Here is a 26,069-nt window from a genome sequence, read left to right as displayed (position 1 = left end):
TTCCAGCGACGTAACTTTGTGATTCCCATATACGTCGTGGCAACGTTATTTGTTACGTCGCTGGAACGTGCTGAGAACGTCCTAACGACCAAACTGGAACGTCGTGAGGACGTCACTCTACCTGGTCGCAGCGACGTACCAAATAACGTTCCAGCGACGTAACTTTGTGATTCCCATATACGTCGTGGCGACGTTATAGTGGTACGTCGCTGGAACGTGGCGGGTACGTCCTAACGACCAAACTGGCACGTCGTGAGGACGTGACATTACCGGATCATATTGGTCGCAGCAACGTACCAAGTATGTCCTAACGACCAAAATACACATATTTACACCTCACCTTTAGTCGGGGTCCTGAGGATGTGCTCCGACATTACCTTGAAATACACATAGAACTCATCTTTGGTGCAAAAATGAAACCTTATAAAATCTAATAGTAATCTAATTATAGGGGATTTATAGTGAATACATTCATTACATGCATGCAGTGCAAACCAATTCAAAAACATTAAATTCTAATAGTAAATACACAAAAACACAATGCATTTAAGAATCAACATTTATTCAGTGTTCCTTTCTACAAATACTAAACCAAAACATTTTGAACATTACACCCATTCTTTAACCATGCAAAGTGTTACCAAGTCATGAGCACAGAAAACTGAACACATCAATTCATAGATTGCACAATATAATCAACTGAGAAAGTTTGTGTCTCATTAAGGATGGGCATAGTTAAATAATGATGTTATCAGTGAAAATTAACAATAATTATCAGTACTCTTATTGATACAACTCCCCATAATTTCATGCAAAAAATAAAGACATGATAAAAAGATATGAAACAAATCAGGAGATACTTCATTATTACTTCTTTGCAGATATAAGTTAAATTGTTTCCTGAATGTCCTTTATGAGGCGCCTGATACAGATGTCTGGTGGTGATGTGCTTTAATACCGCTTCACTATCAGAAGATAAATCTAAACAATATTACAATCACCAAAGAACCATAGTTCTTGAGCTTCTCAGAAGAGAAATTAAGAAAATAACAACATTCATAAAGAGTAAAGATATGTCAAATGAGCAATATAGAGATTTCTAGCATCTCTCCTGTATAATTTGGCCCACCCCAAAAAACAAACAGTTTTTGTTTAGGAAAATGAGCATGTTGACTTTCTGAGGAGAATCTGTGATCTCTGATTACTGACTGTGGAGAAGACTCTTTCAGAGAGTGCTGAGGAGGTGCTGGACGGCTGTGAGAGAAGAGGAAGAGTGCCGTTCTTACCCCAGCAGCAGAAGGCAGGCTCTTCTGGGGGAAGGACAGGAGGGTGACACTTCACCTTCATCTTTTCATGGAGGGTTGATGTAGTGTTTCGCTGTAGAACAAGGCTCCTCCTCAGCACTTGATCTTCCTCAGCAAAGAGTTCCTCTAGTGCAGAGTCGGAGATTCCTTGCAAACTGGAATCTTTTAATAGAATTTACCATCTTATTGCCCACGAGAGAGCAGGGTCTTCTTAAACATCTGTAGACTGACACTTCACTCTTGATCTTTACACTGAGGGTCAGTGCAGTGTTTTGCTGTGAAATGAAGCTTGCTCCTATGTGTTCCTCTGGAAAGAGTTCTTCTAGTGCACTCTGGACATCTTGGAGAAGATGGAATAGAAAATCTGTCATATTCATGAAATAAGGTTTTATATATATATATATATTAGTATGACTAACCTAGGCTATTTCCTCCTCTTCATCTTCTTTGAAGTCTGCACTGACATCATCCAGTTTAAAGGCCTTATTAATATTGCTTACATTTCAGTGGAAGGACCAGAGAAAGGCTGTGAAAAATGTAAATGTACATTACATTTAAATTAAAATTAAACTTATGAAGTCACACATTCCCAAAGAACTTTTTGATAATAACTTACTTCGCTCATTGCTGCCTCCTTCAAACTGAATCTCCCCAGCCTTCTTTAAGTCTGTGACCTTTTCAATTTTCAAAATAAAATGTAAATATTATAATGTGTATGTTGTACATCAAGTTACAGCGTCATTTGTTTTTACGACATACATTTTGATCATGTTGATATGAAGTCATTAAATCATACATTATGCTTGCTTAGATTATTAATTATCTACTCTTTATGAGTAATTGAATGGTGAAATCAAGCCCTGTAGATTACCTGGGAGTTATGTCAGTTAAAATGTGCTTGTTTTCATCATAGATTATTAACTCTGTATTGATTCAGGATGTGATTAACGTAGCAAATCACAGATGCAGTTTGTTTGTTTTTTTAACAAGAACTATGCTTTTTGTGCTATGACATCACTGGTGAACTTGCTGCATGATGTAGCATCAATAAATCTAAATCAAAATACTGAGAGGGTGTCTGATAATTAGAACATACTTACAAAGTCAAAGATGCTCTGTGTTGTGGCTGGCTCTTAAAAGAGCCTTTGGGTTGTATTTAGCTGCTGCTGACACAAGGAAAAGAGAGAAACATGACTGAATATTAGTGTGTTACAGCTGTATAAATTAAAATATGCTTGTTTTCATCAATGTTTGTATGTGTAATCTCAGTATGTGATGAACATAATAAATCAGATGCAGGAAGACTGCTAGATCACTTACAACAATCAGATGGTAGAAACTGAAAAAAAGACAGAAAAGATTACTCATTTTCATGTTATAAATTACCAAAGCTAATAAAGACTGATTTATTAATATGTAGAGAAAATAATAATGATTAAATACAAAAGATCTACATTTATGTTTCAAAGATGAACAAAAGTCTTAAAGGTTTGGAACGACATGAAGGTGAGTGATGAACATTTTTGCTTTAACTAAGACATTAGATAAATCGGTTCCCTCAGGCGCACCAGTAGATTTCTGCCAGATCTCTGTTCATCTGCTCCTTCCACCATCCCAATCCTGCATTATTGAGCCACGACAGAAGTTTCCACTTTGAATGCTTTAGCCTGGCGTTTTTTCACCAGCATCTAAAGTGAGAAAGAAAACAATAACCCAAATGTAAAAATAATAATAATAAAAAACAATGGTTGTCCAAAATGTAAAGTATACACTTGAGTTGTCCCTGCTGTTAGGGCATTTCTACCTCAGGGCACAAAAGAGTGGGGACTTACAGGATAAGAACAGTTTTCTAGAATTTTCAGCACAGTTTTTTGTCACTTCCTATACAGGGCTCCAGACTGTTTTGTGATCGATTTTTCTGCCGGTGCGAGTAAATTTTGTGAGCACTAGCACGACCATCACATTGCCCCAGCTCATAAGCGCTGCTATTTCTGTTGCATATGAGAAACATCAAACAGCAAGCGAAACAAAAGCTAGTGAAACCGCGCTACTCGTTTGAGCTGTGCAGCGCGGACCGTTTATCAGCTCGGATCAGTGCAGAGCAAACAAACTTCTCCGAGCTCAGAACAGGTTTACTCAGCAAGCAGTGTTGATTTCGTGTTACTGTACAGTGCTCAGAGATCCAGTGAGAAGCACTTGAATTTGCTGCAGAATGAGTAAGGTTGTCGTGAGCTCTAGCGAGAAGCATTCAAATTCTGCACAGAAATCTGTTATAAACAGTGCTGACATATAACCAGAAGTAATGCTAACTATAAACATGGTGTTGTGGCAGAAATAGTTGAATTTCATTACATTATGCATCTCAGGGTCAGTACAAACTTTTTGAGAGAGAAATTCAAGCACATTTAAGTATTTCACACAACTATTTACAGCACTTTAAAACTCTAAAAAGCATACAATTACAAAAATTTTATTTTTAAAGGGATGAGTGACCAAAATATACTTTGTGGTAAACAAACACATTTGTAAAATTAAAAAAAGGGGGCATCAAATTACCACTATAACCAGTAGATGGAAGCAGAGGAACACTTATAGGCTTATTAGTCATTCATTTCTACTTTTTACTTTATATTCTGAAATTATAAAATCACTATTATAAAATTTTAAATCAACAAGAAAACAAATTTTGTAAATGTTTGCTCTTTTTTGTGTATAAAGTAAGAAAAGTCAAAGTGCCTTGAAAAACAAACTTCTCTGACTGTATCACACAAAGCAAGAGAGCTCCTTTTTTAATCACTGAAGTTGTTGGTCAGTTCCATATAATACTACAGAAGAATAATGGTACATTTAATAAGAGTAGAATATTAACTTTCTATATAAAACTTACATTTTGCCCGTTACTGTTGTTAATAAAAGTATAAAAAATGTTGTGCTTCCTAACTCAAGCTCAGTGCTTTACTGTCACATGTGCATTACCAAGACATAAATGTGTAATATTACTAGTAACTACACTTATTAATGCAAAACTATAATAATTTTATGATTTAATTATCTTCATTTTTAATACCGCCCACACACCACCCCAAGCGCTACCAAATCTGCTTCTGGCGCCACCATCTGTAGAACTCAGTGGCGCTGGTGCCACTGCTCTCAAAAGTTAGTCTGGAGCCCTGCTATATGCATTGCAAATGTGGTACAATTAAAATTACTATGCAAGTACTAAAAAAAACAGTCAGCTGCTGAAATGTTAAAAGGATAGTACATTAAAACCGTACCGAAACGGTGACTCTAAAATGGTTATAAAAACCAAACCAAATATAATACTGAGAATGTGTTTAACATAAAAAAAAAAAAGAACTTACACAGCAAAAGATGCAGTGACCTGTGGCTAAATGGCCTTTGGTTTTATTTAGCTGTGATTGACACACAAACAAAATGGGAAAAAATATAATAGCATCACTGAATATGAGTCAAATATTGCATATCTCTGTACAAATTAAAGTGTACTCATTCTTCATGAGTGATTATTAACTAATCAGTATGTCAGGGGTTCTCAACTCTGGCCCTCAAGGTCCACTGTCATACAGAGGCAGGTGCGTCTCAATCAGCTTCGTAGTTCGCTAGGTTGTGAATGAATATATTGTTCGCTAGGTTGTGAATGAATACACAAATTCAGGCATTGGTAAGCACAGTGGCTCACTACACACTGGTGACTATTTCTGTCCTCATTGTACAACATCACTACTGACATTTATGCACAACAGTATAACTGACATATTTTTTATGCTTTTTTCAGCACAGTATGATAAACACTTTGTTACATGTATGTGCAAGATTTCAGTCATAAAGAAATATTTGCTAGATTAGACATTACCTGTCTAGTGATGTATGTTTATGCTGAAATATAATATATATATATAATATATAAACTCTATCACGTGTCATTTTGTAGCGAATTATCTCTTAAGTTTTGAGCTTCAGAACTTCCTATAAGGGAACATAGTGAGCATCGATGCTTCCTGGTTTTCACAGCATTTTTAGAGAGCAAACTAAATTTTGTGATTGAGACAGCCCTTAACCACTGACTACTGAGCAAGGGACCTAAGTGATTCACACCCAGAGTTTAGGTCCACACCTGATCACGCTCACCTGTTTGTGACTTTATATTTAGTAAAACAGAAGAACTTGATTAGTTTGTTCATGTGCACTGCACTAGGTTGGAGCAAAACTCTGCATGTAAGCGGACCTTGAGAGACAATGTTGAGATCTCCTAGCATGACAATTCAGAGAGGCAGGATGACTTCTAGATTGATGACTTACAATACTGGTATCCAGTTCTGGGCATGGAGGACCAACATTCTGCAGAGTTTCTGGTGATACTTGATCAACTGCTCAGGTCTGCTTAATTGGGGTTGGAGCTAAACCAAACAAAAAAAAACAGACAGAAGACAAGATAAAGTTAACAAATATGATTCATAAATATGCACAACATCTGAAAATGCACAAAGGTGAGAGGAAAGCAATGTGTTTAATGAGAACTTTCAACCCACTGAAAAATAAGAAGCAATATTAAGTCACGGATGCATTTTTATTTATTCTTGTTATTCTTATTATTATTCTTCAAATAAGTTATAATTACCTTTTGGTTTATTGATGATTTTCAGTCTCTGAAATAGAAACGTTCTATCAGTTATGGATGGCATCATACATACATCATATGTAACAATATTTAATAGGAGTTCTAACACCATGTCTACACCGGACGGCGCAACAAAATACAATAGAACCTATAATTATATGATGATGTCTACACTGGATGCGGTGCGGCGCGGCACAACACAACAAATCCCTGACCGTAAACTGATGCCTCGTTCTATTTATGACATACTGACACAAAGTTCAAATGATTTTCAATGGTCCCTTTGTTGCGTCCAGTGTAGACACGGTGTGAGAGTGTCTAGCTTGGGTATAGAGAATGGGAATCTAAGTCATTGTGCATTGCATTCTGGGTATACAATACAAATCACCAGAGGAAAAGATAACTATTTATGTTAATATTTTTAAGAGCTTCTGGCATTGTATTAGAATAAATGAATGAATATTCGAATCCCTTGTGTTATTAAAGATTGTGGTCAGTTATTTATGTTTTTGAAATAAGTCTCTTTATGTTCACCAAGAAAACAGCATTTATTTGATCATAAATAAAAACAGCAATGATGTGAAATATTATTTAAAATAACTTTTTTCTATGTGAATATATTGTTAAATGTCATTTATTCTTGTTTTCGCAAAGCATGATTTCTGAAGGATCATGTGACACTGAAGACAGGCATAATGATGCAGAAAATTCAGCTTTAATCACTTTTTAAAACATACTGAAATTTTGAATATAAATATGAAATAATTTCACAATATTACTGTTTTACTGTATTTTAATCAAATAAATGCAGCAGTGGTGAGCATAAAAGTCTTCTTCAAATACATGACAAATCTAACCCTTAAACTTTAGGCTGTATATGTTTGAGGTATTACTTACAAGTCATATGGTTCATAATGTCTAGAGATGTTCTTCGACAGGAGATACGTTCCAACTCTAGAGCACGGCCGTCAGCGTGGAAGAATCTAGGAACATAAACAATCTGTCACAGAGCCAACAATATTTATTATACAATGCCAGGTTTATTTAAACTATAGCAGAGGTGAAATGCAGAAAAGAAAAATAATAATTTACAGAATATACAATTTAATAACAGAATGTACATTTTTAGGTTTACTTATTTAGTAATGCTCTTACAGTGTTACTTATGTTTGGACATCAAAGCCTTTTTAAAGTAACTAACAAGCAAACACACACACACAATTTTGCAAAGGAAAATTACAGATGAATGGTGATAAAGGCAAAATATGTTGTGAAAGATGCATATAAAGTTATTTAAGCTTTCTCAGATCACCTGTGTTTTCTATTTCTCTGTCTGCAGCTCCCTTCAGAAATTGTTTAAATCAGGAACTTCTGTGTCGTAGAGGTTTTTTTCTGACACCTCTGAAATCACAGAACAAGTATCAATATGTGTTTAAAGATCAAAACCTGTTTTAAGTTTCAGCCCATTTTCACGCTCTGTGTAAGTGATGTATCAGATTAACTGTACAGTAACCTTACATACTTTTAGGTTAAATTAGTTTACTTCCATTCATCCTTTGACAACTTGCCAGCAAAACCTTTATATAAAAAACGCTCATCTACACATACGATGACATTAAAAGCCCAAACTTTCAGAAACAAGAGCTCAAGTCTATAGTTATGCTACCTCTTATAGTTAGCCTCACGGTTGAGATGCTAACGGACTTTTCCCGAAGACACTAAACCGTTTCTTTAAAGTAAATATTCAACAAAAGCGTGTCATTTACATGAAAGAAAGTGTCAGGAACACTTGTATGTACTATTTGTGGAATTTTAGAGACTAAACTTACCTGAAATTAGTGAAAACAACAGTGAGAGACGGCGTTTAGTTGTGTGACAGTTGAGCTGAGGCCCCGTTTCCATGGTGACTTCCTCCGCTCCAGCTCAGCGCGCGCGCACATTAAAGCACGTAGAAGTCACGCAGAATTTACGTAAATATAATATAACATAATAGCTTTAGAAATGGTAAACGTGGTGTATAAATAACAATGAAAAAACATTGATTAAAAACTAAGGCGTATAAATATGAATATATTTTTTTCGTACACATTAATACATGCATCATGAACAATTTTTAAACTTTGTTTTATGTATTTTTAAAATATATTTTCAAAATGTATTTCAATATATTTAATAGTTAACTACATTCCTATGGGTGTAATTAATGTGAATTTATTAATAGGGCTATATAAAGGTAGTTTATTATGGTTTTTGAACTACTGAGATGTTTAATATGTTTTTAAGGATGCATTAGGCATATTATATAAATGATTATTAACAGGTGTACTACACAGCACAAGCGTTTTTAACCAGATAACCCACTGCCGTGCCAAATATACAGTATATTTACATATAGGGATGCACCGAATCCAGATTTTTGGGGTTCGGCCGAATACCGAATCCACTGTTTAAGATTCGGCCGAATCCGAAACCGAATACCGAATCCTACTCGCATCCTTAGTTTTAACATCGGCGATGTTGTGTACTGCTTAGGGTCCTTGCCACTAGAGTGCTGCATTGGGATTGGGCCCCGCCGGGTCCCGTGGGACCCAACGCAAATCTCGCGGGAGCGGGCGGTTTGAACTTTGCTGCGGGCGGGAATGGGCGGCTAAAAAAAAAACACTGCGGGATCGGGAGGTAACCTAGCGACATGATGTCATTGTCAACAAAATCAAAGTACTTGAAGTCTAAAGAAACGCGCGGTAGCCTAAGCGTTTTAGATGTCCCCGATAGCCCAGGCTATATTCATCTTCCCTACCAGTGCGTCAGAATACATGCAGGTCAGGGAAAGGAACAAACATGAATCTCTTTAATAATAGCAATACAATACGTTTTTTTTTCCTGCGGGACGGGAGAAGACACAAAATCAATGCATCTCTATTATCGTGCGGGAATAAATTCTCAGAGTTTTGCGGGCGGGAGTGGACATACATATTGCGGGAGCGGGCGGGAGTGTAACACACACGTTGCGGGAGCGGGCGGTAATGGTCAGAAATTCGGCGGGCGCGGGATGAAGAAAACAGTCCCGCGCAGGGCTGTACTTGCCACCACGAGACAAATTGGCATTGCAAATTGAACATAAAGCTCGACTTGAATCGCCTTCTTTTGGTTGAAAGTACTGCCAAACAAAACTTTTTTTGCTTACGAGTTCCATTTTCAGATTCTTACGCTACTACATTCGAACGGGTCCTATGTAAACACCTTCACGTAATGAACAGCCGTGTGACGTCGTAGCGCAAGTCTAGGGTTCGGTTTCGGTGGAAAATAAATCTAAGCTTCGGCCGAAACCGAACCCCGTCAAAAAGCCCAGGATTCGGCCGAATCCGAATCCGAATCCTGGATTCGGTGCATCCCTATTTACATATAGTTTGCGAATATTAATAACAAATAATCTATGGGATGTGCAGGTTTGTGCGGTGACACATAACTTGAAACTATTTACATCTATTTCTTCACTTATATTAAAAGTAGTCGTCTATATTTGACTTGGTGAAAAGAAACACATTTTATCTTTAAGGAACGTTCAATCTTGCTTGTATGAATGGAATGTCAGTCTTGACGATTAAATATCAAACATGTAAAAATACTTCAGTAGACCTATACTATAGAGACCAGCTGACCACGTCGCTATAACGTTCTCCATGGGACTAACTAGCGACGTCTTTTGAGGACGTGCCCACGACGTTTCTGGAACGTTAGCCAAGATTCTAAAAAATGGAACTTTACCACGACGTCCTCACAACGTCGCCATAAACGGAGCCCAAATGCTACTGACTTGGAAATTGATGTAGCAATGGCGGAACACTTGAAACATGCTCCAGGAAGAGCTGGGGGTGGGGGTTATAAGAAGTAAATGGTGGTAAACCCAATGGCAAAGTTACTGAATCAGTGTTTAACCTGTTTATTGTTATACTTTATAAATAAATATACATACACACAAAATATGCAATTATTGTGGAGCACTAAATTGTGGAGCACTAAACAGTATCACATCACTGAGGATCTCACATGGTCCGCTCACACAGATGCAGTGCTGAAGAAGACACACCAACGCCTCTTCTTCCTGAGACGGCTGAGGAAGTTTGGAATGAGCCCCAGCATCCTCAGATCATTCTACACCTGCACTGTGGAGAGCATCCTGACCGGCTGCATCACCGCCTGGTTTGGAAACAGCACTGCTGGCAACCGCAAAGCTCTGCAAAGGGTCGTGCGAACTGCCCGTCACATTGTTGGAGGTGAGCTTCCCTCCCTCCAGGACATCTACACCAGGCGGTGTATAAAGAAAGCCCGGAGGATCATCAATGACTCCAGCCACCCGTCCCACAGACTGCTCTCTCTGCTGCCCTCAGGAAGACGTCTCCGCAGCATCCGATCCCGCACTAGCCGACTGAGGGATAGCTTTTTTCCTCAGGCTATCAGGCTAATGAACAGTCGAAATTAATACACCCTACAGCACACTCCCACTTTACAATATACCACGCACTGCACTTTAATTCCATACAGTTCAAACTGGACTACCAGTACACTACTGCACAAATACAACAATCTTTTTGCCAGCACCGGATACCATCCAATGCACATCCATGACATTTGCACATCCGGTTTATATATAATCTGCTGCATCTTCGCATATTACTGTGTGTATATAACGTAGAATGTGTACTACATACTGTGTATAATGTGTATCGGTAACTGTATGTCTGTCTAATAGTACACTGTGTGTACTGAGTATACGTATGTGTATATTACACATTGTCATCTGTATAAGTCTGTACGTATGTATGGTAATGTCTATATGTAAATTGTTTCTGCAGTGTCTGGAGCACGCTCTCAAGAATTTCACTCACGAAGGCACATGTGCTGTGGTGATGTGACAATAAAAGTGATTTGATTTGATTTGATTAAAGTAATGTCGCGCTGACCAAAGGACGACGAACTGACGACGTCGTCACAACATTCTGTGTTTGCTGGGAAATGATTCACGAACACGCACCGAAGTCCCGATCTGAATCAAAGGATTCACGAACACGCACCGAAGTCCCGATCTGAATCAAAGGATTCACGAACACGCACCGAAGTGTCAAAGGATTCACGAACACGCACCGAAGTCCCGATCTGAATCAAATGATTCACGAACACGCACCGAAGTCCCGATCTGAATCAAAGGATTCACGAACACGCACCGAAGTCCCGACCTGAATCAAATGATTCACGAACACGCACCAAAGTCCCGATCTGAATCAAAGGATTCACGAACACGCACCGAAGTCCCGATCTGAATCAAAGGATTCACGAACACGCACCGAAGTATCAAATGATTCACGAACACGCACCGAAGTCCCGATCTGAATCAAATGATTCACGAACACGCACCGAAGTCCCGATCTGAATCAAAGGATTCACGAACACGCACCGAAGTCCCGACCTGAATCAAAGGATTCACGAACACGCACCGAAGTCTCGATCTGAATCAAAGGATTCACGAACACGCACCGAAGTCCCGATCTGAATCAAAGGATTCACGAACACGCACCGAAGTATCAAATGATTCACGAACACGCACCGAAGTCCCGATCTGAATCAAATGATTCACGAACACGCACCGAAGTATCAAATGATTCACGAACACGCACCGAAGTATCAAATGATTCACGAACACGCACCGAAGTCCCGATCTGAATCAAATGATTCACGAACACGCACCGAAGTATCAAATGATTCACGAACACGCACCGAAGTATCAAATGATTCACGAACACGCACCGAAGTCCCGATCTGAATCAAAGGATTCACGAACACGCACCGAAGTCCCGATCTGAATCAAATGATTCACGAACACGCACCGAAGTCCCGATCTGAATCAAAGGATTCACGAACACGCACCGAAGTCCCGATCTGAATCAAATGATTCACGAACACGCACCGAAGTATCAAATGATTCACGAACACGCACCGAAGTATCAAATGATTCACGAACACGCACCGAAGTCCCGATCTGAATCAAATGATTCACGAACACGCACCGAAGTATCAAATGATTCACGAACACGCACCGAAGTATCAAATGATTCACGAACACGCACCGAAGTCCCGATCTGAATCAAAGGATTCACGAACACGCACCGAAGTCCCGATCTGAATCAAAGGATTCACGAACACGCACCGAAGTGTCAAATGATTCACGAACACGCACCGAAGTATCAAATGATTCACGAACACGCACCGAAGTCCCGATCTGAATCAAATGATTCACGAACACGCACCGAAGTATCAAATGATTCACGAACACGCACCGAAGTCCCGATCTGAATCAAATGATTCACGAACACGCACCGAAGTATCAAATGATTCACGAACACGCACCGAAGTATCAAATGATTCACGAACACGCACCGAAGTCCCGATCTGAATCAAATGATTCACGAACACGCACCGAAGTATCAAATGATTCACGAACACGCACCGAAGTATCAAATGATTCACGAACACGCACCGAAGTCCCGATCTGAATCAAAGGATTCACGAACACGCACCGAAGTCCCGATCTGAATCAAATGATTCACGAACACGCACCGAAGTATCAAATGATTCACGAACACGCACCGAAGTATCAAATGATTCACGAACACGCACCGAAGTCCCGATCTGAATCAAAGGATTCACGAACACGCACCGAAGTCCCGATCTGAATCAAAGGATTCACGAACACGCACCGAAGTATCAAATGATTGACGAACACGCACCGAAGTCCCGATCTGAATCAAAGGATTCACGAACACGCACCGAAGTCCCGATCTGAATCAAAGGATTCACGAACACGCACCGAAGTCCCGATCTGAATCAAATGATTCACGAACACGCACCGAAGTATCAAATGATTCACGAACACGCACCGAAGTCCCGATCTGAATCAAAGGATTCACGAACACGCACCGAAGTCCCGATCTGAATCAAAGGATTCACGAACACGCACCGAAGTATCAAATGATTCACGAACACGCACCGAAGTCCCGATCTGAATCAAAGGATTCACGAACACGCACCGAAGTCCCGATCTGAATCAAATGATTCACGAACACGCACCGAAGTATCAAATGATTCACGAACACGCACCGAAGTCCCGATCTGAATCAAAGGATTCACGAACACGCACCGAAGTCCCGATCTGAATCAAATGATTCACGAACACGCACCGAAGTCCCGATCTGAATCAAATGATTCACGAACACGCACCGAAGTCCCGATCTGAATCAAATGATTCACGAACACGCACCGAAGTCCCGATCTGAATCAATGGATTCACGAACACGCACTGAAGTCCCGATCTGAATCAAATGATTCACGAACACGCACCGAAGTATCAAAGGATTCACGAACACGCACCGAAGTTTCAAATGATTCACGAACACGCACCGAAGTCCCGATCTGAATCAAAGGATTCACGAACACGCACCGAAGTCCCGATCTGAATCAAATGATTCACGAACACGCACCGAAGTATCAAATGATTCACGAACACGCACCGAAGTCCCAATCTGAATCAAATGATTCACGAACACGCACCGAAGTATCAAATGATTCACGAACACGCACCGAAGTCCCGATCTGAATCAATGGATTCACGAACACGCACCGAAGTCCCGATCTGAATCAAATGATTCACGAACACGCACCGAAGTATCAAATGATTCACGAACACGCACCGAAGTATCAAATGATTCACGAACACGCACCGAAGTCCCGATCTGAATCAAATGATTCACGAACACGCACCGAAGTATCAAATGATTCACGAACACGCACCGAAGTATCAAATGATTCACGAACACGCACCGAAGTCCCGATCTGAATCAATGGATTCACGAACACGCACCGAAGTCCCGATCTGAATCAAATGATTCACGAACACGCACCGAAGTATCAAATGATTCACGAACACGCACCGAAGTATCAAATGATTCACGAACACGCACCGAAGTCCCGATCTGAATCAATGGATTCACGAACACGCACCGAAGTCCCGATCTGAATCAAATGATTCACGAACACGCACCGAAGTATCAAATGATTCACGAACACGCACCGAAGTCCCGATCTGAATCAAATGATTCACGAACACGCACCGAAGTCCCGATCTGAATCAAATGATTCACGAACACGCACCGAAGTATCAAATGATTCACGAACACGCACCGAAGTCCCGATCTGAATCAAAGGATTCACGAACACGCACCGCCCAGCCAACATTGATATGTGGGCCCCATGTAGGTTATACCCGGGCAGCATGGGTTCCATGTGGGCATGGGCTGAAAATGGGCAATTTATGTGGGTCCCATATGTTTTTCACAATGTGGGACCCATATAGGTTTGGACATATGGGACCTTCATGGGATCTATGTGGGCATGGGCTGAAAATGGGGAAACTTATGTGGGTCTCATATGTTTTTCACAATGTGGGACCCATATAGGTTTGGACATATGGGACCTTCATGGGATCTATGTGGGCATGGGCTGAAAATGGGCAATTTATGTGGGTCCCATATGTTTTTCACAATGTGGGACCCATATAGATTTGAACATATGGGACCATCGTGGGATCTATGTGGGCAAAATGATTTCACACTTAAAAACATCTTTACACCTCTAAACTTTTGGTTAATGGTCACTTTTTAAACAAGAAATATAACTGTTTAATATTTTATGGATCTGATCAAAATAGCTCATTTTTTCAAATGAAAATGTGTGAATTATCAATATTACAATGTACCCTGTGCATTTATCAAAATGCACTTTTCTTTTACTGCGCACATTTTAGCAGGGACAATTGCAAACACAAACTCTAGAATTTTTTTTATTATTTGTTTTTACAAATTCCAAACTCTGGACTTACGGGTCCTTTTCAAAAAATTAGCATATTGTGATAAAGTTCATTATTTTCTGTAATGTACTGATAAACATTAGACTTTCATATATTTTAGATTCATTACAACACAACTGAAGTAGTTCAAGCCTTTTATTGTTTTAATATTGATGATTTTGGCATACAGCTCATGAAAACCCAAAATTCCTATCTCAAAAAATTAGCATATCATGAAAAGGTTCTCTAAACGAGCTATTAACCTAATCATCTGAATCAACTAATTAACTCTAAACACCTGCAAAAGATTCCTGAGGCTTTTAAAAACTCCCAGCCTGGTTCATTACTCAAAACCGCAATCATGGGTAAGACTGCCGACCTGACTGCTGTCCAGAAGGCCATCATTGACACCCTCAAGCAAGAGGGTAAGACACAGAAAGACATTTCTGAACGAATAGGCTGTTCCCAGAGTGCTGTATCAAGGCACCTCAGTGGGAAGTCTGTGGGAAGGAAAAAGTGTGGCAGAAAACGCAGCACAACGAGAAGAGGTGACCGGACCCTGAGGAAGATTGTGGAGAAGGACCGATTCCAGACCTTGGGGGACCTGCGGAAGCAGTGGACTGAGTCTGGAGTAGAAACATCCAGAGCCACCGTGTACAGGCGTGTGCAGGAAATGGGCTACAGGTGCCGCATTCCCCAGGTCAAGCCACTTTTGAACCAGAAACAGACCTGGGCTACAGAGAAGCAGCACTGGACTGTTGCTCAGTGGTCCAAAGTACTTTTTTCGGATGAAAGCAAATTTTGCATGTCATTCGGAAATCAAGGTGCCAGAGTCTGGAGGAAGACTGGGGAGAGGGAAATGCCAAAATGCCTGAAGTCCAGTGTCAAGTACCCACAGTCAGTGATGCTGGTGTTGGTCCACTGTGTTTTATCAAGGGCAGGGTCAATGCAGCTAGCTATCAGGAGATTTTGGAGCACTTCATGCTTCCATCTGCTGAAAAGCTTTATGGAGATGATTTCATTTTTTCAGCACGACCTGGCACCTGCTCACAGTGCCAAAACCACTGGTAAATGGTTTACTGACCATGGTATTACTGTGCTCAATTGGCCTGCCAACTCTCCTGACCTGAACCCCATAGAGAATCTGTGGGATATTGTGAAGAGAAAGTTGAGAGACGCAAGACCCAACACTCTGGATGAGCTTAAGGCCGCTATCGAAGCATCCTGGGCCTCCATAACACCTCAGCAGTGCCACAGGCTGATTGCCTCCATGCCACGCCGCATTGAAGCAGTCATTTCTGCAAAAGGATTCCCGACCAAGTATTGAGTGCATAACTGAACATAATTATTTGAAGGTTGACTTTTTTTGTATTAAAAACACTTTTCTTTTATTGGTCGGATGAAATATGCTAATTTTTTGAGATAGGAATTTTGGGTTTTCATGAGCTGTATGCCAAAATCATCAATATTAAAACAATAAAAGGCTTGAACTACTTCAGTTGTGTTGTAATGAATCTAAAATATATGAAAGTCTAATGTTTATCAGTACATTACAGAAAATAATGAACTTTATCACAATATGCTAATTTTTTGAAAAGGACCTGTATATCGGTCTCAAACAGGACGTACACTCTCAAATGATCTTCTGACAACCCCTTCCGCTTGACAAAGTAGTCCTGTTACATTCAGTTTTTAGTTTGGATTTTTTTTTCACATAGTATCATATCATAATATATGTTATTGATCTTTACTGAAAATAAGCGTACATTTAAATTTATAACTGTAAAGATTTTAAATATTAGAAAAAAATTCCCGCTCTGGCGCAAGGATACATTCTCTTCTAAGCACAGTGGAGCGACAGCACGACCAGAGTCACTTTTATCAGTTCACAGAGGACCAATTGGAGCGAAAATAAGCAGGTAAAATGCATATTTTCAAGAAATGATTTTATTATCCACGTTTGCAAGTATTGGAAACATTGTTTTGACAGTATAAATTACCTTTAAAGTAATGTAGCCTTTAAAATAATGATGTTGTATTTTTGTTTTTCTGGCCGCGTACTCGCTAAAATGTCTGCATAATCTTAAAACATGTATTTTTCGTTGACGGTAAGGTGTAGTTTTGTTTTTTGCCTGATGTTAATGAAGTAGGAATCTCAATTGTTGTTTATTTTATGCTTTACTGATGCATTTTGTGGCCGTCTAGCCGCCATTTTTTCATCTGAGGGAAAACGGAATTTCCACACAATTTATTATAATAACCGTGTTTGAATGGCAAAATACTGAGTTTTTAAAGTATCTGACATAACTTGCTCCTAAAAGCGGACAAATGCTGCTTTCGGACGCCAGGTAGGGTGGATTTCAAACAGTTTTGAGACCACCGTTCTCTTTAGGCCTTTCTGTGCGCGCGCCTCGCGCATGCGTGAACACCTCAATGAGCCCACAGCTATTTTTCAGCATATTGGGGCTAAATGACTAGCCTAATTAAACACTTCACTTTCTCATTCATGCATGTTTCTTTGAGTAGTACTGTGCTACGCATGTATATGAAAATACAGCAAAATAAACTATATCAAAAGATGACAATCTCTAATAGACGCTTTAAACTGTAATACACACACATACAATTCTTTTTAAGTATTTTAAAAGTAATGTATACGTTTTAATGTATACGTGTGTGTATGTACTGCAGTTAGAAGTTTGATAATGCTCTTAAGCAATTTATAAAGGATTATAAATGAATTTATACATTGATGTCAGCCACATTTATACATGATTTTATACATCGATTGCTACAGGACCTGCCGCTCAGAGAGTCACCGCTGCAGGACCTGCCGCTCAGAGAGTCATCGCTACAGGACCTGCCGCTACAGGACCTGCCGCTCAGAGAGTCACCGCTACAGGACCTGCCGCTCAGAGAGTCACCGCTGCAGGACCTGCCGCTACAGGACCTGCCGCTCAGAGAGTCACCGCTACAGGACCTGCCGCTCAGAGAGTCACCGCTACAGGACCTGCCGCTCAGAGAGTCACCGCTGCAGGACCTGCCGCTACAGGACCTGCCGCTCAGAGAGTCACCGCTACAGGACCTGCCGCTCAGAGAGTCACCGCTACAGGACCTGCCGCTCAGAGAGTCACCGCTACAGGACCTGCCGCTCAGAGAGTCACCGCTGCAGGACCTGCCGCTCAGAGAGTCACCGCTGCAGGACCTGCCGCTCAGAGAGTCACCGCTACAGGACCTGCCGCTCAGAGAGTCACCGCTACAGGACCTGCCGCTCAGAGAGTCACCGCTACAGGACCTGCCGCTCAGAGAGTCACCGCTACAGGACCTGCCGCTCAGAGAGTCACCGCTACAGGACCTGCCGCTCAGAGAGTCACCGCTACAGGACCTGCCGCTCAGAGAGTCACCGCTGCAGGACCTGCCGCTCAGAGAGTCACCGCTGCAGGACCTGCCGCTCAGAGAGTCACCGCTGCAGGACCTGCCGCTCAGAGAGTCACCGCTGCAGGACCTGCCGCTCAGAGAGTCACCGCTGCAGGACCTGCCGCTCAGAGAGTCACCGCTGCAGGACCTGCCGCTCAGAGAGTCACCGCTACAGGACCTGCCGCTCAGAGAGTCACCGCTACAGGACCTGCCGCTCAGAGAGTCACCGCTGCAGGACCTGCCGCTCAGAGAGTCACCGCTGCAGGACCTGCCGCTCAGAGAGTCACCGCTACAGGACCTGCCGCTCAGAGAGTCACCGCTGCAGGACCTGCCGCTCAGAGAGTCACCGCTGCAGGACCTGCCGCTCAGAGAGTCACCGCTGCAGGACCTGCCGCTCAGAGAGTCACCGCTACAGGACCTGCCGCTCAGAGTCACCGCTACAGTACGCGATTTCAGCAACTCTCAACACAGTAAAAAAAATAAGCGTTTCCTAGCAACGGCTAAACACTGAGACAATTAAACTGGGGTTACACTTACGAGCTGATTTGAACTTCCGCTGATAGACTGCATCTCTTAAAGACTATTTCATTACACTGCCTTCTGCTGGCGCTTGAACCCACTTTCCTATTAATCACAAAAAATGGCCAAGCAAGTGCAGACACTGATAAGATACACGATACAGTATGAGACCAAACGCAATTTTTTTTTTTTTTTTTTTTTTATGAGATTAAGACATTTCTGTCTCTCCATTGAAAGTCTATTCATGACTTTTCAGACCACTTGAATTAAAAAATGAAATAATTTCTTATGGGTTTGGAGTAACACTAGTTTTCTTTTCTTGACTGATTTTTTTTTTTTATTAATTTTTTTAATTGTTAAATAAGTTTGGTTATGTGAAATCAACTGTTGGGATAGTATCACCCTGTTTTAAATTAAACTGGTAACGTTGGTGTTTAACACTTTACAAAAACTTCAAGTTTTATTGAAAATGTCTGAATTAAAATAAAGTATTTGATATACTGTATTTTTACATTTTAATTTCTGATTTATTTTTTTTTTTAATTACACCTTTCATGTGTTGAGATTTTGTAGATTAATAACAGTGGAATATTCAAGCAAAAAAAAAGGTATTTACCTAACTAAAATACAGATTTTGCATTTATTATTCATTTATTTTTTATTTTTCTTATATCACAGGTAAATTAGAATTGATAATTATAAATACTGTTCAGGCTTGATGCGTCAAAAAACCTCATAAGAACAGGCACATATACTGGGTGTATGCCATATGGGTTTCAAAACTTATGTTGCCCAGTTGGGCCCCATTCAGGTTCTATATGAGATTTATGTGGGCTAATTCATAAAGGTCCCAAGTGGAACCTGCGGACAAACCCATCTAGGCCCCATATTGGCCCCACCTTGGATTGTTAGCTTGGTCATAAGTGGGACCAATATGGGTCTTATATGTGTTGCCCAGTTGGGCCCCACATTAGTCCCAGTCAGGCCCCATATGAGATTCAGATGGGGCCCACATGGAACCCATGGACAAACCCATGTAGGGCCCATATTTACAGCCCATATGGGGCCCACACGGGACCCGTGATAGAATGTTGGCTGGGCGAAGTCCCGATCTGAATCAAATGATTCACGAACACGCACCGAAGTATCAAATGATTCACGAACACGCACCGAAGTCCCGATCTGAATCAAATGATTCACGAACACGCACCGAAGTATCAAATGATTCACGAACACGCACCGAAGTCCCGATCTGAATCAAAGGATTCACGAACACGCACCGAAGTCCCGATCTGAATCAATGGATTCACGAACACGCACCGAAGTCCCGATCTGAATCAAATGATTCACGAACACGCACCGAAGTCCCGATCTGAATCAATGGATTCACGAACACGCACTGAAGTCCCGATCTGAATCAAATGATTCACGAACACGCACCGAAGTATCAAAGGATTCACGAACACGCACCGAAGTTTCAAATGATTCACGAACACGCACCGAAGTCCCGATCTGAATCAAATGATTCACGAACACGCACCGAAGTCCCGATCTGAATCAAATGATTCACGAACACGCACCGAAGTATCAAATGATTCACGAACACGCACCGAAGTCCCAATCTGAATCAAATGATTCACGAACACGCACCGAAGTATCAAATGATTCACGAACACGCACCGAAGTCCCGATCTGAATCAATGGATTCACGAACACGCACCGAAGTCCCGATCTGAATCAAATGATTCACGAACACGCACCGAAGTATCAAATGATTCACGAACACGCACCGAAGTATCAAATGATTCACGAACACGCACCGAAGTCCCGATCTGAATCAATAGATTCACGAACACGCACCGAAGTATCAAATGATTCACGAACACGCACCGAAGTCCCGATCTGAATCAAATGATTCACGAACACGCACCGAAGTATCAAATGATTCACGAACACGCACCGAAGTATCAAATGATTCACGAACACGCACCGAAGTCCCGATCTGAATCAAAGGATTCACGAACACGCACCGAAGTCCCGATCTGAATCAAATGATTCACGAACACGCACCGAAGTATCAAATGATTCACGAACACGCACCGAAGTCCCGATCTGAATCAATGGATTCACGAACACGCACCGAAGTCCCGATCTGAATCAAATGATTCACGAACACGCACCGAAGTATCAAATGATTCACGAACACGCACCGAAGTCCCGATCTGAATCAAAGGATTCACGAACACGCACCGAAGTCCCGATCTGAATCAAAGGATTCACGAACACGCACCGAAGTATCAAATGATTCACGAACACGCACCGAAGTCCCGATCTGAATCAAAGGATTCACGAACACGCACCGAAGTCCCGATCTGAATCAAATGATTCACGAACACGCACCGAAGTCCCGATCTGAATCAATGGATTCACGAACACGCACCGAAGTCCCGATCTGAATCAAATGATTCACGAACACGCACCGAAGTATCAAAGGATTCACGAACACGCACCGAAGTTTCAAATGATTCACGAACACGCACCGAAGTCCCGATCTGAATCAAATGATTCACGAACACGCACCGAAGTATCAAATGATTCACGAACACGCACCGAAGTCCCGATCTGAATCAAATGATTCACGAACACGCACCGAAGTATCAAATGATTCACGAACACGCACCGAAGTCCCAATCTGAATCAAATGATTCACGAACACGCACTATCAAATGATTCACGAACACGCACCGAAGTCCCGATCTGAATCAATGGATTCACGAACACGCACCGAAGTCCCGATCTGAATCAAATGATTCACGAACACGCACCGAAGTATCAAATGATTCACGAACACGCACCGAAGTCCCAATCTGAATCAAATGATTCACGAACACGCACCGAAGTATCAAATGATTCACGAACACGCACCGAAGTCCCGATCTGAATCAATGGATTCACGAACACGCACCGAAGTCCCGATCTGAATCAAAGGATTCACGAACACGCACCGAAGTATCAAATGATTCACGAACACGCACCGAAGTCCCGATCTGAATCAATGGATTCACGAACACGCACCGAAGTCCCGATCTGAATCAAAGGATTCACGAACACGCACCGAAGTATCAAATGATTCACGAACACGCACCGAAGTCCCGATCTGAATCAAAGGATTCACGAACACGCACCAAAGTCCCGATCTGAATCAAATGATTCACGAACACGCACCGAAGTATCAAATGATTCACGAACACGCACCGAAGTCCCGATCTGAATCAAATGATTCACGAACACGCACCGAAGTCCCGATCTGAATCAACCCACACAGCAAAAGGAGTCCGCGGCGGATCGGCCGCGGAGGTACCGCGGCTTCCGAAACGGACCCGCGAAACGGACCCGTATCGGCGTCCACTTGCGCGCAGTGACGGATCCGCAACGTAGGCGGATCGCGGATCCGCCGTGGCTCCGCGCTGCATCCACGATTAAAACCTTACCTCCGCGGCGGGTCCATTTGGGACCAGCAAATTAATGCATGTATCCGCCGCGGACCCGCAACGGATTCATAAAAACCCTGGCTCATCTGGCCCGGATCCGTTTGGGACCCGTTTATCTAATTTTCAAAATCCCTTTTGTTCTTGCTTTAGGATAAAACTAAAACCATCACTAGGCCTAGGCTACTACAGCAATATAGGCCTAAGATTAAATCTGCATTGCCTTGTATTTTTAACCTAACAATATTGAAAATAGGCCTAACAGAAAAGGTTCAAGTCAAGACATCAGTTTACTGTACAAAAGTAATCTCTACTCAATGGAAATATTAAATTGATATTTAAATTTATGGACAGTTATAGGTTATAGCCTATTCTGTTTTTGTTAAGTAGCCTATGTTGGCGAGGCTACTCTACATTCATTTTGTGGTCAAAACCTAATTTAGTGCTTTATAGGCCTAGGTCGGTGCAAACTAAATATTTTATCTATTAGGCTACAACTTCAATGAAATGCTGCACTATACACAGCTAAAATATCAGAAAATTAATAACTGGTGAACGACAAGAATTTCAATAAAAAGTTTTATTGCTTATTTCTCCAATTACTCCATTTGTGTGGATGGAGGCGGGACACGTCTCCTCGTTGCCCGATCCGTCGCCAGGTTGAACCACCTGATTGCGTGCTTGGTGACCTCTGCGTCCGTGGCTGACTGTGTCACCGCGTTTTTCCTCACAGCACCTGTAATCAAACAGACAGATATGTTTATGATTATGGTATGTAGCATCCAAAGCCAAGTATGCTTACACAATACAATATATGTGATAGGCATTAAGGAGATTATGAAACATGACTTACAAAGTTATAAACAGGATTGTGGTGGTTAAAATAAGAGGTGGGTAAACTATGAATTTGTGATCAGGGTAAGGTGTGCTGCGCCTTTCGCTATCGGATGTTTAAAAAAGACATCCAAAATGTTCAAATAATATCAGTGGTATTAAATGGTTCCTTGATCAGTGCACATATTGTATGTGGATAAATCATTGTGGTTTTGTAATGTTTTAAGTTTGTTAGGGTCCTACATACATTCTATTTGGAGGTAAACTCTTAACATTACATCACATAAACTCTTTAACAGGTGGATAAACTCTATTTCTGACATTTGAGCGGTGGGTAAACTCCATTTACTTGGGTTTAGTCTCCACTACAGCCCTGGTTAACATTACATTAAGTCATTTAGCAGATGCTTTTATCCAAAGCGACTTAACATTCAAGCTACATGTTGTAGCAGAGACCTTAGTGTTAGGTTAACCATTCCAAAAGCAACACTAAATTAAAGTACTACTCACATGGTAATTTACAATCCACACAAAACTTAATTCCATCAGTGTGTATTATTTACACACACATTATTTAAGTACACAGTGTGTGCACTTGGTTGGCCATTTGTAGTTGATTAACAGGAAAGTGGGTCCAGCTGAATTGAAATGGTGATTTGTTGGATTGGTATAAAAAAGGTTATTATAACGCGGCAGAGGTCGCGGCAGTCGTCGTGTGAAGCCCTCTTAGTGTGAAGACCGAAGAGTCTAAAGACCATCAACTCTACCGTGCGACTCCACCAAGGGATAGTAGTATCGCTTTTTATTTTAGTTTTTCCATTTATTTGTTTATTATTGAAATGTTATATGCATGTGTCAATTTTATTTAATTTCTTTATTTTCTTAAATATGTGGGTATATAGTATTTATAGAGTTGTAACTTTTAGTTTTAGTTACTTTTTCTTATTTGTAAGTCGCTTTGGACAAAAGCGTCTGCTAAATGACAAAAGTAAAGTTAAGTAAGTATTATTTATTTATTAAGACAAATGTACACGAGCGAAGCTATCGCAACCAGCAGGCAGCCAATACGTTTGCGTGCGTTTACTTTGATAACATGATGGGCCTGTTACCCACACCTGGGGTGCGTTTCTCTTGACATGACAATCCACTGTGATTCCAATCCCCAAACTTCGACCATACGCTCAAGTGCATGTACGCCACTGTTTCACCTAAGATTGTGCCGGAAGTTGGCATCTCCACTTTCTCGAAGCGCACCCATGGTCAACGCCGTTTACAGTGCCAGCAACAAACTGAAGGAATCAAAAGGAGGGAGTCTCACAGCAGAGGGGATCCCACAGCAATTTCAAAGATTTACTGCATGTCAGAAAGGTAGGCTTTTTATTATTATCATTATTGCACTGCCTGATAGTGAACAGGAATATTTTTAGTAGCCTATTTTCCCTACTAAATAAGTGACCTTGTCAGGTTTTCACTGACGCGCTAACTATTGCATTATGTTAAACATAACATCAGGCATATAGGCCTACCTGATTGAAAATTTGTGTATGCAAAGTAGCCATCAGCTGCTCAGGGAGTCATGGTCATACTATGTTTGATTTTGAGTAAAAATAAAAAAGACATCAAACGTCAAAAAAGTCTATGGTATAGTAGCCAGTCTAAAAAAGGCTACACGGTCATATTGGTATGATGGTTGCTACGATTTTTAAGGCTGCCCCAACATTTACAAACTATTGACTTTGAACGCATTTAATATTACTTTGAATTCTATACTTACTGAAAAGCAAGGTCTTCGTTGCCATCCTACTGAAGGGCTTTTTGTTATTAACACCCTTCCAGTTTATCTGATGAGACACCTCATCTGTGAAGAGCCTGCCCAGGATGTTCCAGGTCACCCTCTTCACATCCTGGCCTCCAATGGTGGCTAAAGAAGAAATCTAAAAGGCAAAGAAATATTTTTTACATAGACAGCAAGGTAAACATTTCTAAGCTTAAGTTGCATTTAAAGGTGAATTCAAAATGTTTTTGTTCCAGTTAAAAGCATCCAGAAATGCAGAAAAAGATAGAAAACTTCTATGTTTCTTCTTTTTCTGTAAAGAAAAAAAATCCTGTTCTCTTGGATTTTTTTTTTTCTTCTAAACATTGTACTTGGCTCACACCCTCATGGACCTGTGCCACCTTTACACACTTTCTCAAACCAGGGAGATTGTTGCTCACTGACAGAATCTTTCCACTGGGAAAAGGCATTTCAGGACAGGCCTGTTCAGGGCTGCTTCAATAGAATATTTGCAATAATCATGGACAATCAATAAACCTAATGGCACCATTCATATTAAGTAAGAAAACTCACCACTCTCTGTCGAGCTGGGCCATTTGAAGGTTCCTTTAAAAACACTTCAAATGCCTCCACTGCATCCAATTGTTCCAGGGGAAAATGGATATTGTTGGGCATCTCAACATCTGGCCCTGGGGTGCTGTTCAGCCTGCTGCTGAGGTAGTTCACCCTTGCCACAAGCTGGTCTTGTTGCTGTTTAATGGTTTCCAGCAGGCTAATGATGTGGACCTCAGCCGCTGTTGACAAACATGAAATATAGCTTAAATGTAGTGTATAAAATATATCACGTTTCAATGTTCAGGGTTCCCACTCTAAGTCAAATTCCCTGACTTTTCCCTGACTTTCACTGACTAAAAAGTGGAATTTCCATGACCTATAATGAACGGAAAAACAGTCTGATCTTGTGCGGAGCAATTTATTTTGCTTTTTACCGTCAAATGCTCTTTGATATTTTTTATATTTTTTATTTTTAAACTCCATCTTTTACGAGGTTATTTTGTAGCCAAAGCTCCTAAAAATTACAATTTTCTGGCATATTTGCCTTAGTTAACTGGTACAGCCTGATGACTGCATTTGACTTAGTGATTGCCAGTTGACGAGTGGGAAGGGAATAAAATGGAGCTGAAAAAAATAGCCCAGG

At 41.0% G+C, this 26,069-nt stretch overlaps 1 protein-coding gene and 1 long non-coding RNA gene across 2 annotated transcripts; one reads left to right on the top strand and one right to left on the bottom strand.

Moving 5' to 3' along the window:
- Positions 1-542: 542 nt before the first annotated feature.
- Positions 543-7,858, bottom strand: LOC306866622. Its single transcript, XR_013783951.1, has 11 exons — positions 7,773-7,858; positions 7,256-7,344; positions 6,841-6,926; positions 5,944-5,971; positions 5,625-5,722; positions 2,873-2,992; positions 2,625-2,643; positions 2,405-2,467; positions 1,921-1,978; positions 1,724-1,830; positions 543-1,644 (listed from the first exon to the last, which is right to left on the bottom strand). It is a non-coding gene; the product is annotated as an uncharacterized lncRNA (long non-coding RNA).
- Positions 7,859-14,433: 6,575 nt separating this feature from the next.
- Positions 14,434-19,279, top strand: LOC306867039 (uncharacterized protein; the record flags this gene model as incomplete). Its single annotated transcript, XM_079412503.1, has 3 exons — positions 14,434-14,512; positions 16,685-16,758; positions 17,637-19,279. The coding sequence occupies 3 exons, from the start codon at positions 14,434-14,436 to the stop codon at positions 18,765-18,767; spliced, it is 1,284 nt and encodes a 427-aa protein (XP_079268629.1). The 3' UTR covers positions 18,768-19,279.
- Positions 19,280-26,069: the final 6,790 nt, after the last annotated feature.

The sequence above is a fragment of the Barbus barbus genome (genome assembly GCF_936440315.1).
Source record: "Barbus barbus genome assembly, chromosome: 48".
NCBI lineage: Eukaryota > Metazoa > Chordata > Actinopteri > Cypriniformes > Cyprinidae > Barbus > Barbus barbus.
This window is presented reverse-complemented; position numbering and strand designations above follow the sequence as displayed.